The 16780-nt window shown below is 47.8% G+C and overlaps 1 protein-coding gene across 3 annotated transcripts in view; it reads left to right on the top strand.

The window, feature by feature from the left end:
* Nucleotides 1–16780, top strand: part of Tns3 (tensin 3) — a 230020-nt gene that overhangs the window by 198517 nt on the left and 14723 nt on the right. For all 3 annotated transcript variants that reach the window (XM_038325227.1, XM_038325254.1, XM_038325246.1), the window contains 4 exons: nucleotides 10227–10398; nucleotides 12020–12657; nucleotides 13238–13324; nucleotides 14543–14674. In XM_038325227.1, coding sequence (XP_038181155.1) covers nucleotides 10227–10398; nucleotides 12020–12657; nucleotides 13238–13324; nucleotides 14543–14674 — 1029 coding nt within the window. The remainder of the gene's footprint in view (nucleotides 1–10226; nucleotides 10399–12019; nucleotides 12658–13237; nucleotides 13325–14542; nucleotides 14675–16780) is intronic.

Raw genomic sequence — 16780 nt, 5'->3', positions numbered from 1 at the left:
CTGGATGTCGCTGTTGCCTCCTGCTCCATTGTGTGTTTCAAGGCTGTAGAAAATATCAACATCCAGGGCTTGCATCTGGGCACCCCTTCTGCGCAGTGCGAGAGGTTCCAGTACAGTCCTTTATGCTGGAACCTCTTGCATCTGTCATGACGGAGGACTGCTGAGAATCCAGGAAATGCCCAGTGGATGTTGTCACCAGACATGGGTGGGTGGCCAAGGGTTTTCTCCAGTGGGTCATCTATCCTCCCTTGCTGGCTGAACAATGAGTAGATACTCCACCATACACTGTGAACTTCAACCATGTGAGCTTCTGGAAGAGAACAGTACATAGTAAATCAGGTCATTGTCAGTTTCAGGGGACTTTCTGCTGTGTCACACCCACCCCCCCAAGCACAGTCAACAGCAATTGGAATCCTTCCACAAAGCCAGCTGAGAGCCTCAGGCCCAGAAGGTTCTACCACAGGATGTCCTTCTCTGAAAAGGAATCCTCTGTGACAAAAACTGCAGCTTGCTGTGAGCCAGCCTATTGATTAGCTGTTACTTTGGGAGCAATTTTAATGCCCTGAAAACTTTGTTGGAAGTCCAGTCAAGTGCCAGCACAGCCTGGCAGCATCTGGGCAGTGCTGGTGGTCTGGCTTTTTTTTTTTTTTTTGAGGTTTTGGACTTGCCTAAAGAGCTGGTTGGGCAGTGGCCTCAGCCCTGGTGCCAGTGGCACTCTGCATGTGACACTGCCCTACACTGCTCCCAGGAAAGGAAAGCCAGCCAGAAGCAAAATGGCAACCCTGAAGCTAAGAGATGAGTTGACACTCTCAAGTGAGTTGGCATGGATCACTTGCATGCAAGAAATAAGGGAAATTAGAAACCCGTGAGAGAAACACAAAAACCAAAGCAACTGTGATCTGAAAGCTCACGCTTCTACAGCGCAGCGTCAGAAGTTCTCAGCAGAGGTACCATTGCCCATTCAGGGCCCTATCCTATTCAAGGCCTTCCCAGCTCACCCCGTAAGCTGTACGCCAAGAAGGGAGGAGAATCAGATGAGAAGGGAGACATTGTGAGCTGGGTCTTCCCCCACTCCTCTGGCTGGTGCAGGGCCTCATGGGGCATGGGGTTTGGGACAAGGTAGTCACTTTAGGAGCTGTGACTCAGCCTAGTCAGAATCCCCATCTTGTAAGCCGTGGAAGAGACAGTTTAGACAGTTCACGTGCTAACACCTACTTCTTCCTTAGACTAACATTATGACCAAGCCTTCTCATCCTGTCAAACCACCCCTCCCAGGGGTCACCCAGGACCATCAGGAAACACAGATATTTACATTGTGATTCGTAGTAGTATCAAAATTACAGCTATGAAGTAGCAATGAAAATAATTATAATTAGGGGTCACCACAGTATGAGGAACTGTGATAAGGGGTCACAGCACTAGGAAGGTGGAGAACCACTACCTTTGTGGGTGGTTCTAGTCTGATCATGCTGGATACACACTGCTTATCCTCCCTTCCTTGGTCCTCAAGAACCCTGATGGAGACCCCCATCCACCCTGCTGCCTTCAAGCCAGACTACATTCCTGAAATCTTATTCCCGTGTTAGAACTGAGTAAAAGACCTGGCCTGACCTCAGATGTGACTGTGTTAGGAAATGAGATCTTCACACAGGTCGTTAAGATGGAGTTCCCTGAGGTACAGTCTGATCCAGTATGACTGTGGTCCTTCTCATAAGAGGAGATTACACTGTAGGTACAAGAAGGGAGGCAAAGGGAAGAAGATAACACCCATGATCACAGTAGATGGACGAGAGAGAAACTGCTGACATCTAGAACATGGACCTCCAGGATCCAGAGCAATGACAAGTCAGTTGGTACTTGTCGGCTATGGTGCACTGAGCTAAGACCCTGAGTGATGAGACACCAGGATTCTAATCCATGGAGCTTTGCACCACATGAAGGACAAGCCGAGAACCAGGCTGGGATCCTGGAACAGGGAGCATGCCAGTTCCCTCCAGCTGCACATGCTAATGCCCCAAGCCTCAGTTAACAGCCACTGTCCCAGCAGCCTGGTTTTGAACATGGTGCGGAAGTCCATGGTGCAGTCATTAGATTGTAAGCAGAGACTTGGCCTGTGGCAGGGCAGAATATAGTCAGGCTGGAAGAGATATAGAGGGAGACTAGGCGGAGCCAAAGAGACACCATGTAGCTGCTGAAAGAGAAAGACACTGCTGGAACCTTAGCAGTAGGCCATAGCCTCGTGGTGGCATATTGATTAATAGAAATGCGTTCATTTAAAATATAAGAGCTAGCTAGAAATATGCACAAACCATTGGCCAAACCGTGTTGGAATTAATGTAGTTTCTATGTGATTATTCAGGTCTGGGCGGCCGGGAAACGAACCAAAGCAGTCTCCGTTTACATTAGATAAGAAAGTGATTATACTGGGTGCTAGGGTGAGCATTTGCCAGTTGTTCTAAAGTCAAGGTGGTCTATTAAGTGCCCCACAATGATTTTTCTAGTAATATGTTGATATAATATGAATTTTTTTTTGAAAGACGGGTAAAATGTGTTGAAGGTCAGGTGAGACTGCTACCAAGTTTCACCTGCTGTTGTCTGTCCCATAGTGAGAACAAACCTTTTTGTTAAGTAGGTTTAACCAAAGCTGAGCTCGTGAAGTATTATGTGCCTCTCGGTATTGTGTGCACTGTAACTCACAGTATCAGATGTTCTGGTCATAGATACCATTGCCTGGTTAGGGGCTTGCTTGGGAATCTGACCAGTGATGGTTCCAGTTAAGGAAGGATACAGGAAACTTTTGCAAACTACCTGTGGTCCTGGGTATTGTGTGGACTGCGCGTGCTATGGATACAATAGAGAAAAAGGTCCTATAAAGATGACTTCGTTGGATTTATAGTTTCCAAGTCCCAGACAGAGACTTCATACATAGATAACAGGAATGGTGTCTCTGCATCCTGAGCCTAGGCATAATGTAGAACTCAGAGCAGAGCTCTGTGGTATACTCATGAAAAGAGAAAGTATTTGTACTGGGTCTGACTCGGGGGCTCTGTGAAACCCTCTAGTTCTTGCCTGAGTATGGTTAAGGAATAGGGTTCAGAGTCCTTCACATGCCCCATCTCTAAAGGACAGCTGGTTTCGGTGGGGATTCCGCCCACAGGCACAAAGTACCAAGACTTCTGCTGTGTGCATACCCAGTTATGGAACTAGAATTCTTCAGGGGACTAGAAATTTGGAGCAGCCAGAGCTTGCTAGCATTTTCATCACCAATAACTTCTGGCTGGCCCTGGTCTGGGTCATTTCCCTGGAGACACTGGTCTGCTCTTGATGCAGCCTTGATCCTCAGCCCCAATCTGCCCGGGGATCTTGAAGGAACAGAGATGATGTCACCAGTGTGGTGAAAAAATGCTCCCTCTGCATTTGGAAGTTTGGTGTGTTGGTTTGTTCGTTTCGTTTTTAAACTCTGCATAAGGAGATTTTTCCCTAGGGACAGAAAGAACTATGCCTTCCTTGTTCTTTCTGTTACCACTCCATTCCCCCTCGCTGCAGCTTGATCACCTTATCCTCGATGATGGTTATTTGCCTCCATCTCTACTGGGTGGTCCCAGGTCGGCAAACGGAAAGCATCTGTCACCGAGGCCAGTTTCCGCTACAGTGACCAGTGCCCACTCAAACTGGCTAGAGGACTAAGAGAGACTGTAACTAATGGTTCTAACACACATGTCCTTGCGGCAGTGACAGACAGGCCGAGTAGGAATTCCATTCAGGGATGCTCAGCCTGAGCAGGAGGGGACTTTCTGGCACGTGCCACCATGTGTGTTTGTGAAAGACAGGGACTTTATGCTAAGTCACGAAAGGACAAGTGCTGCATAAGTTACTCACATGGTCTGTGAACGAGTAGAATTTCTAAAGATAGAAAGGAGAGTAGAGTTGCCAGGAGCAGGGAAGCAAAAGAATTGGTTAATAGAGGACAAGGTTTGAGTTTTAGAGATAGACGGTAGTGACGGATCAGCAGCAATGAAAGTTGGACTTAAGGCCACTGGAATTGTCACTTAGAGGTGTCCAGGAAAGTAATCCATGCCTGTTTTACCACAATAAGTTAGTAACAGTGGGGTGTGGCTGAACATTGGGGGCCTGTCACCAGGCAAGAGGGTTCCCTCTCTGTCCTTGGTGCACTGACCACATTCCCAGTCTCTGAGTTCCATGACAGCTTGTCTTCCAGCTGCATGTGGTTTCCAGGTAGCTCAGTCTCCCCACCCTAAGGCATTCTTCCATCAATTTTTCCTAAAAGTCTAGCAGGCGGGAAGTGTTTTTCCTGAGAACTCAGACCACAGAGGGTGCTAAGGATGCTCATCTCTTGTGAGCTGCTGGGGCCCTCCAGAGCTGCTGGCCATGTGTACTGCATCCCAGGGTCTAAGCGGCTTAAAGGCACTGGAAGAAAAAAGCTGTTGTTTTCAGTGCTTCGATATTGGAATTCTGTACACAGAATTTTACCCCGAGTGAGCAGGACAGGGTGTTTGCTTCCCGGTTTCAGTTAGAATCTTTGAATTTAAATGGAACATCTCTAAGGAACAGGAAAACACGGGTCCTTTCTTGTAATGATCCTTTTTATCAGTGCCTCTGCTTTATTTTTCCTGTTGCTGGTTAAAGGGAAGACTGGCAGGATTCTTTTAAAGGAGTCACTCCTATTGGGATGAAAATGTCACAGAAGGGTGAGCTGATTGTTGGCTCCTGGGAATTGTAACCCCAAAGTTAGGTGTGGTGTAACATGTATAATCTCAGAATTTGGGACATGGAAGCTAGAGGATCCAGAATTCAGGGCCAGCCTTGACTGCACAGTAAGTCTGAAGACAGCCTGGGTTCCATGAGACCCTGTTTAAAATAAGTAAATAGATTAGCAAATAATAATGATAATAATAATCCCTCCAACAATAGCTAGGGTCCCTCTGCCCTCCAGGGGAAATAAAAACCTTGCTTGTGTCAAGAGCAGAGTTGACACACCATGAACATTGACCTCACAAATTACCAAGCAGTTTGGCAACAGAAAAGCACGGACCTTCCTGTTCATATGTTTTCATGTGTGTTTGTAAACCCTTCTCAGCAAGAAGCGGGCTGCTCTTCCAGTGTCTGGGGCTTCCACTTGTTAATTCTCGTTAAGCATGCCTGCCTGCCCATTTTTCCCTTGCCTTCAAAAAGCTGGTTTTATTTTTATTTCGAAAGTTTAATGAAGTATATTTTTAAAAAGCAGTAAACACTTCATACTCGTCACAGAAACAGAGCACCCCAGAAGTACTGAAAAAACTGATTTAAATAACCTTTTATTTTTAGCTAGCAGAATTATAAGATAAGAACATCTTATTAAACCTCAAATAAAAAGTTTTGCCTTCTGGAAATAGAATTTATAAATACTTATGTAAACAGACTCCAGAGATCATCTGTTATGACCTCAATTGATAAGTTTATAAGGAGGAAGTGCTCTGAGGCCCCAGAACTTGAGCATGTAGCCAGTAATCCCTTGTGTTGTGCCAGCAAGAGTCAGGCTAAGAGATGTGTTGATACTGTGATGCCAGGGCTCTCGGGTGATAGCAAAGGAGACTACTTATTTAACCTGGGTCTGACCAGTAAGGAGGGAAGAAGGCAGATGAAAATGGATAGGTGGGTGAGTGAGTGGGGATGGATGGGTGGATTGGTAAATGGATGGATGGTGGTTGGATGGATGAGTGGATGTGTAGGTGGGTGGGTGCGTGGGTGGGTGGATGGGTGGGTGGGTTGATGGATGGATGGATGGGTGGGTGTGTGGATGAAGATAAAATTCCTACTGTCCAGGCTATCAGTGGTCCTGGCTGTAAGCACATAGTCCTTTTGTTAACTTAGAAGACACCAGTGACCAGTGTGGAGTGACTGGTGTCCAGCTTCCCACAGAATACTCCTGCAGCAGCTTTTGAAAGAAAGCATAAAAATAGATCCTTTGGAAGAATGCCAGTGACCCCTTCTCACCCTCATTCTGGTACAGGAAGTGGAGGAAGTGGAAGCAGAGAGGAGAAGAGTGCAGACATTCCTGAGATCCCAAGAGGCTGGGTATATGCCCCCCAGTTCCCGCCTGGCCTGGAAGGGAGGCTAGGCAGAGGTCTCTGCACTCCTAAACCCCAGGGCATCAAGGACACTCACGGGCTTGGAGGAAAAGCCAGAAAGTGGGGTGATCTTGGAATTCTAAACACGGTATTATCCCCTCCAGCCCTTCCTCTGCATTTGAGCAGCAGGGGAAAATGTGAGTGTGTGGATGAAAAGAAAAAAAGATGCTGTCAAGAAGACTGCCAGCAGCTAAACGATGCCTGGGCAGGACCCCATCAGGCCTCTCCCTGCCACAGACACTCACTTTAACAGAGGAGGACTTCATGCCTCAGGAAGGCAGGGTCTGGAAGGACTGGTGCTGCCCTATAGACCCTCTGAGTAGTTGCTTCAAAACCCATTGCCCCTTCTGTGATATCTATAGGTCCCTTTCTCCGAAGGACAAGGCTGTTCACCATCCTGGCTGGTGACATTTCACCAGCGGTGTTACTGTGAACCTCTTGTTGAAGTTAAAGAACAGTGGCCACTCCTCCGTCTGCTATTCTCATGAGCGGATTTGTAGAAACATATGCAGAAGGGTCTGAAGACCTCTGCTTGACTGGAGTATGTATCAGTTCCTTGAATAAGATTTCAGCATACTCCCAAGATGTGTGGGATTTCTGTCCCGTGCACTGCATTGCCAGCAAGGATAGTACACAGGAGAACTTATGAAGGTGTCCCCAAAGGAAGCCTCTGAAGATGGCTGTGTAGGTGCCCTGCAAACTAGTACCTCCACCAATGTCTTCTTGGTATCTCCATTGGATCATCATCCTGCTGACTTAAAAAAGCAACTAGCAGCCCGGACTCTGTGAATGCGGTGGTCCAGATAGACAGTGAAGTCTCCGGTGTGATGCTATGCTCTGTAGAGGTTGCTTGTTCGTTGGCATGCATTCCTGAGTGCAGGCAAGGGAAGGGGATCTGCAGCAGAAATTGTACCAAGTGCCTGGGGGTCCCTGCACCAAAAGCTTAGAATGAACATATGGCTTAGGCAGCTGTTTCTGGAAAGAAAGGGTTAAGTACTGACACAAGGCCTGGGACAAGAGGGAACCAGGCTGCCACAGTGCCCCCAGAGTTGGTGCTGTTGAATGATAAACAAAGCTACTTTCATGGGAAGTGCTGGGCTTGCTGTTTTCTGGGAAAACACGATGATAACAGGAACAAAGTGGGGTTTGATTTCCCTCCGCCTGCTTTCACTTGAAGGGAGTCGTTGGCGCCATGTAAGCATATTCAGGGCTTCCGAATCTTGGCGTGGGTTCCCTGCATCCTCAAGGCTAAGGGACTCAGCAAGCAGAGGCAGGAGCAGTGAGGATTGTCCTGTGCTGTGTGGGGTCTCCTGGAGCAGCTGGGTCACAGGGACCGATGCTGAGTACTGCATCCATCCACTGCTGGCCCGTGTGTTTGGTTTTACCTACGAACAGCTCTAAAGATTCCAGAGATCTGTGCTGCTCCTGTGAACTGGATCCTAGGGATGACCCACACCTCCTTTTCAGCCTCCAGCCAGACTGTAACAGAAGTTCCACAGCATGCTCAGGACTCTAGCTCAAAGCTAGCCACTTCTCATGTATCTGTTCATCCATCCATGCATTCATCATATGCGTGACCAGAACCTCCTCTGTGTAGCACCAGTGGAGAGTGGGGACAGCTCCTCCCTATGGGCAGCAGACCAGTGGCTGGTGTTCACCAAGCCTATTGTACCCACTTGTAGCTCACTGTCCTTTTTGGATGTAATCAGATGCCACGTCTGCTATGTTGTCTTTTAAACATGAATTCTGTGGTTCTCTTCCCCTCCCCCCGCCTTCCCCCTCACACACCAGGCTCCTGTGTTTGTGCACACTTTATCTCCAGCTGTTTTTATTGTTCTGGAAGGTGATGGAAGCTCTCGGATGTAGAGTCTCACTGGAGGAAATGGATCAGGAGGGGCGGGACTTGAGGTTTTATAGTTCAGCCGTGTTTCCTGCCCACGTGTTGCTTCCTTAGTGTAACACATCAGCTGTCTCATTCTCCTGCTTCCTTGCCTGCTCCACCATGGTGGGCCGTATTCCCCGAAGCTGTCAGCAAAAATGAATGGTTCCTGCCTTAACAGCCGCAAGCAGAGTAACTGATAAACTCTAGAAGGCATCCGGGCTCCCTCTAGACACAACGGAGCCGTCCACAGTCCCTCTGGAAGCCACAGACTACAGCTCTCTCCAGGCCTTGTTCTCTGACAGATGCTGACCTCTGGAGGGCAGGACCGTGCTGGTGTTATTACTACCATGTTCTGGTTGCCTTCTTTCCATGGGTGTGAATGAAGCCAAGTCACCACCTGGAAGACAGTGAGGGGAGGGACGGTTTAACCCTTGTGTGCTGCATTTGTTTTTCCACACCCACCGCTGTCACTGAAAATTTAAAGGATGGACTTGGAAGACCACGCAGTTAGTTAACTAGCGCACCAAGCGTCTGTTTTGTCGATATTTGTTATGGATTGTCCTGGGGAAGTGGGAATAAGGAGACTACACCTGTCCCAAGGATGTACAGCTAAATCCCAGAAGACAGGGGCATTCACCCTGTGTGATTTTCATCACATCAGTTCTGGGTTTTCCTATACTGAGAATTTTGATAAGAGCTGAAAAATACAGCCCAATAGACAGTGTCCCATCATGGCCCAGTGAGCAAGGCCCAGCATTTAAGATTTTGTCCTGGTTTCCCCAAGGTTTTGCCATACTAACTAGCTGTCAGCTCTTTTCATTTATCCTATTCTGGTATCCATGGTAATTTTCTTCTAACTTGAGGTTTGACTTCTTTGGTATTTTGGTAAATTCTCAGTAAATGTCCTTTCCAGCGTGGCTTCTGCTTCTTCCCGCTCCCTGTAGGTTTCACATAGCAGAAGCTTTCTTCCTGGCCCCGGTCTCTCTGGCTCAGTTTGTCTTTTCCGTCCTTGCTTCCAAGTGTTTCCCCTGCATGCTTCCTTCTCACCCCAGGTGTGCTTTCTCCTCTGCTGAGTCCAGTTCACTGCTGAAGTCCTTAGCCCCTGCGTAGTTTAGTTGTTCTGCTTTTAATTTCTAGAGCTTCCATTTGACTATCTTTAGGGACCCAGGTTCTTTGGTGAAATGTGTATTTCTTTATTTTATGTTTCTTTGTAATCTCTGTGTTTTAACTTCAAATTTAGAACCAGCTATGTCTTTTGTTTGGTGAGGTTTTGTTCCGTTTTGTTTGGGAGGGCGGTGATTTGGTTGTTTTTTTTTTTTTCTTTCACTTTCCATATTTCCTGACAATATTTTAATTAGGATTTTAAGATTGTATTAAAATTAAAATGAGATGGAGTGGGAGGCAGGTTTGAACGTTGGGATATTCCTCAGAGAAGATACAGTTTTAAGTAGGCTGCATGAAAGCTGTCGTATCCTGTCTCTGGTGCCCTGGGGTGTAGGGCATTGAAAGCTTTTGTCACTGGCCAGGGTCATGCTTCCTGAGTATTTTCCACACTTAGGTTTTTGTTATCACTCAGAAGAAACTGTCAAGGCCCTTTTAGCTCCCAGTAGCCACTTGTTTCTGGGTATTTGGTGACAACCCCTGAGGCTTAGGACTGAGGTTTACCTGACCTGTTCCAAGTCTCTTTCTCTCTGACTTTGGCCTTCTTGGTCAATTCCGAACCTGCATCTTCATGTCCCAAGAACAGCGTGTAGCAGATCACATCCATATCCTATGGTCTGGGACATGCAGCCCCAGAGTCACTAATATGGGAGGGAGGGTAGGAAGCAGAAAGAAAGGTAAGCATGCCAGATGACAGCTCTGCAAGGCCTGTGCTCAAGGGAAGAGAGGGAAGAGAGCATCTCGTAGAAGAAGACCCCTTCTGGTATACAGGGTGGGCGGAACATACATGAGCAGCCAGCTCAGGCCGGACATTGCAGATGGAGACTGAATCAGCTGTTCTCTCTTTTGGTAACAGCGATGGATTATAATATACACAGAGTAGCACAAAGCCATTCCCTCCAGCCTCCTGTGTTACTGCTGTCATGGTTCATTGTGGCCGTGAGCAACAGAAAAGCTTCAAAAATCAGCTCATTATGGACACAGGAAAGGGCTGAGATTGTGACATTGTGACTCACATAATCAGGGTCTCTCTGCTTTCTGTTCCCTTTCTTCAGAACCACGAGGCTGCCCAGAGATTATCAGCCACACCGTGGGGATGTCAGAGAGCCCCATCGGACCCAAACCCACCATGCTCCGGGCTGATATGCCTGCCACACCCAACTTCCAGCAAATGTTTGCATCTTCCTGTACAGTTTCCAGCAATGGACCTGGTCAGAGGAGAGAGAGGTAGGAAGAAGAGATTTCACCCTCTTAGACCTTCCTCTCCGAGGCCAGAACACCACGCTGAGAGTAGAAAGGAGAGACTGGGAAGAGCAGGGCCCAACATTGAGACCCCACTCGGTCATGGTGGAGAAGAGCCCATGATCCGGACTGTTTGCCGGACACCGCTACTCATGGAACTTGCTCTTGTGCGCTGGCCCTGGAAAATACATGAGCACATAGGAAAACATCACAAAAAGCTTTGCAACATATGGAAAGGAAGAAAAGGGCTGTGGTAGCCAAGCTGCCCTCTTTTGTTTTAGAAAGAAAACCAGTAAGGCCAACCATGACTTTGGCCCCAAGTAAAACTAAACTCCCCCATGTCTCTTGTATAGGTTTCCAGTTTCCTTTCCCATCCAAATAAAAAGAGTTTGCTGGGCAGTGGAGGTGCACGCCTTTAATCCCAGCACTTGGGAGGCAGAGGCAGGCTGTGAGTTCGAGGCCAGCCTGATCTACAAAGGGAGTTCTAAGAAAGTCAGGACTACACAGAGAAACCCTGTCCCGAAAAATCTACGGAAAGAAATATGATAGATAGATAGATAGATAGATAGATAGATAGATAGATAGATAGATGATAGATAGATAGATGATAGATAGATTAGATTTTGAAAAGTTAAAAATTAAAATGACTATCTCACATAGCGTCTGTACCTAGTGTATATCAATTTAAGTGTGTTTATGTTATAAGAACTATATTTTTAATGACTTTCCTAGGTTCCTGAATGTGGTAGTTGCCAGTCAAGTTGTCCCCCTGTCTGCAGGAGATAGGGTCTGGGGACTGGTTGATGCCTGAGATCCTAGACGGGATGAAACCCTGCACATAATACGTTTTTCTAAAGCATTCGTACCTATTCATGCCTTTTCTCAAAGGAAGTACATTACAGATCCCCATTGGCACAGCCAATCAGCCAGTATCTTCTCTTGCTCTTTGGGACTATTTTTATTTTTTAATGTTTATGTGTTTATTTATTTTTATTGAATAATTGTTTTATCTACATGTATATCTGTTTACTACACGTATGCCTGGTCCCTGCGGGGGTCAGAAGAGGGCATCAGATCCTCTGGAATAGGAGTTACAAGTAGTCGTGAACCACTGTGTGGGTGCTGGGAATCAAACCTGGTCCTCTGTAAGAGCCGCCAGCGCTTAACCACGAAGCCATCTCTCCAGCCCCTTTGGGGCCATTTTTTAAGTAACCTGAGAGTTATGTGAATGCAAACACAACACCAGCCAGTTATCTGACTACTGACGAAGAGTGGGTAGCATATACCACATGGATATGCTGAATCAGGGAAGGCATACAACTTGGACATGATGGAGTAGGGTAGCTTATAACTCACCGTTCCACTAATAATGATGTTTAAGACCTAGCAATTGTTTATTTCTGGAATTTTCAGTTTAAGACCAAGGTTGACGGGTGTTTCTGAAACACATCTAAGGGATGGGGATACTGCCTCTTTTCTGCTGCCCAACAAGCCTCACTGTCCAATTCCCCAGTCCCGTCTTCTCTATGTCTTGCAGTGGTTGCGGATTTCGAGGTAACCGTAAGTCCCTTACGTTCCCTCATGGCTATTTTTGTCTTTTGAACAGCCCGTCTTCTGCAGAACGCCAGTGGGTGGAGAGTAGCCCCAAGTCCACCCTAACCCTGTTGGGGAACAGCCACCCTTCTGAAAATTCTCTCAGCACCCATGAATTCTGCAGCGCTGGCAAGGACTCGCCAGGGCTGCCCTGCTTCCAGTCCCCAGAGCTCCAGGCTTCTTTCCACAGCCATGAGCTGTCCATGTCAGAGCCTCAGGATGCCCTGCCCCCTGCAGGCAGCCAGGCCTTCTTAGGCTTCAGCACGGCCCAGGTAGCAAGTGGCCTTCCACCCAGCGAGGACCCTGGTTCCCTGCTGGTCAATTCTCATGGCACATCACCAGTTCCTGGAACCTCTCTGACAACGGCAGGAGCTCCTGACAACGGCTTCCTGTCCCACAACTTTCTCACGGTGTCACCTGGACTCAGCAGCCATCACAGTCCAGGCCTGCAGAACCAGGGGGTAAGCCTGCCTGGGCAGCCACCCCTCCCTGAGAAGAAGAGAGCCTCAGAGGGCGACCGTTCTTTGGGCTCAGTCTCCCCTTCCTCCAGTGGCTTCTCCAGCCCCCACAGCGGGAGCACTATGAGCATCCCCTTCCCGAATGTCCTTCCAGACTTCTGCAAGTCTTCAGAAGTGGCCTCACCTTTGCCAGGTATGTCTTCACCTCTGCCCGTTCCCTTAGGGAAGGAGGGCTCTGTCTGGGGTTTCCCATTTGAGCGGATCTCCAGGATTAACTCACATGTTCTGCAGGAACAGGTTAGATCCCCATGGCTGTTTCTCATACTGCTGGTCTAAAGCTTTAGCCACCGTGCTTCCGATAGATCTGCTCCGCTTCCTCCTTGGTCCACTGCAGACACATTCCAGCAGTAGACGGTGCAGATGCCGCAATAGTTCTGGCTTCACTTTGACCTGAAAATAGAGATCTTTGAAAGTTACTTGCTTTTTCCCAGTTAAATAATTAATTGAATTGAGTTATGAACTGTTTCAAATGTTTGACACCAGCCTTGCTTCTGGGGCCTCCTTTCTGGGATTGGAAACATCTGTGTCCTGCACTGAGCCACGAGGCCATGAGGCACTGGCGTACCATGCTATTCAGTCCTTGGATCTGTGTTTCCTTCCCTGCTTAGGATCCGTGTGCCTATCCCTCCCACCTTGGCGTAGATTTAGATTTGCATCCTCATCATAAATGAGACAGCAATAAAAATATTCTGTATGATAATTTTGCTTCACAGATAGCCCAAATGATAAACTCGTGATTGTGAAGTTTGTCCAGGACACTTCCAAGTTCTGGTACAAGGCAGATATCTCCAGAGAACAAGGTAGGTGGGGACCAGGGACTTCTTGCAGCGTTGGCCATCGTTGGTCTCTGGGTTCTTCTATCAGGAACTCCTGCAGTACAGATCCAATCAGAGCAGAGCACACCTTTCTTATAGGCCTCCATGGAAAATTTCACAACCTTCACATTTTTGTGGGAAAAACTCAGTACCAGTGAGGATTTGGGTGAGAAGTGTGTTCAGCTGTAGACATCTCAGTGTACGAGTGTGAACACTGGCTGCTTCCCTAAGCTCACCAGCCATGCCAGCCCAACACTGCTTTGAGGAAGAGACATTCTGTTCAGGTCTCTACTGAGGACCCCTCAAAGCATTGCAGAGAGGGCCATGGAGAAGAGAGACGCACTGTGGGACAGTCAGCTTGATGGCTCCGGGTCGTGAAGGGGAGTGGAGTGTTTGGAGCTTCCTGTAGCCTACATGAACTTGTGCACGTGGCCCGCCTGGTTGTCCCGGTACACAAGGAGCTCACGGGGGCCCCTCCATCTCTCGGAAAGTCCAGTCTTCTCCACGAGGTTCTGCCATTAGATCTTAGAGATGATAGAGACAGAGACTCTAGGCCTTCTTGTGGGCTCAAGGAAGCTGTTGTCATTTTAAATGGAAAAGAAGTGGGGAAAACAACCAGGGCCTGGGAAGACTTCCATTTCCCTGAGGCCACTTTGTAAGAGCTGCTTAACAAGTCCAAGGGCTCCACAGATCAGCCCCTGCTGCCGGTGTCCCTGTGCCCTCCTGACTCCTATTTCCCTGCGCAGCAGCACAGATGGAGAGAAGACAGCATTTTCCTTACTCCATGTTTATCTGCCAGGCAGGACCCCCACTGGCCCCAGCTGCAGAAACAGCTGGAAGAAGGGACAGTCTTAGTCCATCTTCTGTGGCTGTCAAGCGCCCCTGAGGTTTGGTTGACTTATAAGGAGTCCTAGAGGCAGGGCACTCCACGCGTACCAGCACCAGTTTCACACTGATGAAGAAAGGAGCACATACATCCGTGCGGAAGAGAGGGGACGTCAGTGGCCACCTGGCTTTGTCACAGTCCGCCTTCAAGCGGCTGAGCCATCCCTTGGGACCATCGCTCAACCCCAAGAGGACAGTCGTATTGAGCATCGGGGCTCAGTTGTCGGTGTGATTTTTTTCAGAGGGGGAGCCATCTTAGGGTCTTAGCGGCCAGTGGCCTTGGTCCCCTGCAGTCATCCATGCCTTTCCCTCCTCTAGCCATCGCCATGTTGAAGGACAAAGCTCCTGGGTCATTCATCGTGAGGGACAGTCACTCCTTCCGAGGGGCCTACGGCCTGGCCATGAAGGTGGCCACACCCCCTCCGTCTGTCTTGCACCTGAACAAGAAAGGTAAGGTTCCGTGGAATAGCTGGGGTTTGTACGTGCTTTGTTTTGAGGTGAAAACAGTGACAGAGAGTGGCAGCTGCGGGCACTGGTCCCTTTAGTGTTTGCTTTATAAGGTTATTTCCTTAGGTAGTTATCTCCTTTAAGAGCATGCATTATTTATACATTTTTATCTTCTTTTGTTTTAAGCAAGTAGTGTTTTCCATAATATAGCAGAGCCAAGAACCCAGGAAGGCTCCCTGTTTCCATGTCAGTCCTTCCTTCTTTGGGTGACCACATGGAAGACATTACTGCTTGGACTTATCACTCACGGGCAGACTCATCTCCGAAATGATTTTTTTTTCCTATTTTTAACTTGCAATGTGAAAACGAATGTACTTGTTCTTATGTGTCTTGTTTTGAGTCAGAACCCTGAGCCACTGACGTCTGAGATTATATAGCTTTTATTCTCTTTCAGAGATGTCTTTTTAAAATTATGATTCTTTTAAACTTTTCTTTTTATTTATTTATTTTTATTTAGTATAGAGTGTCCAGCTAGCATATGTGCCTGCTGGCTAGAAGATCTTATTATAGATGGTGTGAGCCTCCATGTGGGTGCTGGGAATTGAACTCAGGTCCTCTGGAAGGGCAGGCAGTCAGTCTCTTAACCTCTGAGTCATCTTCCCAGCCACTCTGTTTTGTTTTACAAATATATCGTAATATATTTTCCATTATTGGTCAACTTTTTCGTTGTTTTGCTTGTCTACCCTCTTTGCCCCTACATATAACCATCTTTACCACAATCTGGCAAGGAAAAAGTCTCATTTGCCTTCTCATTACCACCCAAATGGTCATTTTAGACTGGGGGGAAAAGCAGCCTCAAGTCATGAGGAGTGTGTGTGGTAGAAGCCCTGTGACAAGATGCCAGAGGTAATTATCTTATCATGAGATAAGGTTTGCCGTGGCCCACGGTTTTGGATGGTTCAGCCCATTTGGTTGGCTCTGGTACCAGGCCAGTGATGAATCATCATGATAGCACGCTTGTGCCTAAGGGAGTACACAGTCACCCTCCGCCTGCAGGATGAAAGGGAGAGGCTGAGGAGGAAGCTAGATTTCACCACTTCCCTTGAGGGCATGCCCTCAGTGACCCTAAGACCTCCTCACACCTTCTCATGGTCTCTCCTGACCACCAGAATGCCTCTCTGAGAGCTGAGCCTTTGCCACATGGATCTATGGGAAGGGACATTGATTACATTAGCAGGCCAGAGGAATCAGAAACAGCACAGTTGAGGTACCTTCTGCACATAAAGACAAGCCTGCTTTCCCACTCCATGCCTGGATCTGAGAAAATTCGTCCAAATCTTGCATGAAATCTGTGCTGAAAACTTCCTGGAGCAAACAGCTTCGAGCTGTTCCAAGAATATAAGATGTGGTTGCAGATGGGCCAGCCTCGGGCATGGGTAGCTGATCTGCTTTCTGGAATGTGTTTGTCCTGCATGGCTAGGGAGTGAGGTTGGGAGACACTTGGGGCTCAGTCAGAGAACCTCCCCCCTAAACCTGTGGGTGTTGGCTGGGCTTCTGGTGAGGGAACAGGATAAGTGAGATCACACAAATGTGGCCTCATAGAACATCTAGGATTTCTATCATAAGACGCTCAACCGAGTGCTATTATTGGGTGAAAATACAGGCCTTCATCACCGAGCGCTCACTCCGATGTGGCTGCTGAGGACTGCCAGGTCTTACTTGGGAGCACTGCTTAGGGACATACCAGGGAAAGTCTTATAAAGTCTGGAATATATCCTGCCTTGGGCCAACTTTCCTAAGTCTGAGGATAAGGAACAAAGTCAAGGTATGTGAGTAGCAATGTCAGCATGGTAGTCTCCATGGTGGAGACGGATGCAGTCTCGCCTCTGTGTGTGCACCCATCTCTGTATTTGACATTTGCATCTTGCAGTCCAAGGACAGATTTGAGAGAAGAGTTTACCAAATGAATGAAGAGCCAGTGAGTCACTGTGCCATCTCCAGTCATCCTGAGATGAGCCAGCTGTGGTCATTCTAGACTCCTCATGCCAAAAAGCCCTTGGCAGCAGGATCTGCATGGGGCCATTTCCCACAAGTAGGATCCAGATCTTC

This window comes from Arvicola amphibius, chromosome 1, assembly GCF_903992535.2.
Source record: "Arvicola amphibius chromosome 1, mArvAmp1.2, whole genome shotgun sequence".
NCBI lineage: Eukaryota > Metazoa > Chordata > Mammalia > Rodentia > Cricetidae > Arvicola > Arvicola amphibius.
Note: the sequence above shows the minus strand (reverse complement) of the source record. Positions and strands in the feature narration are given on the sequence as shown.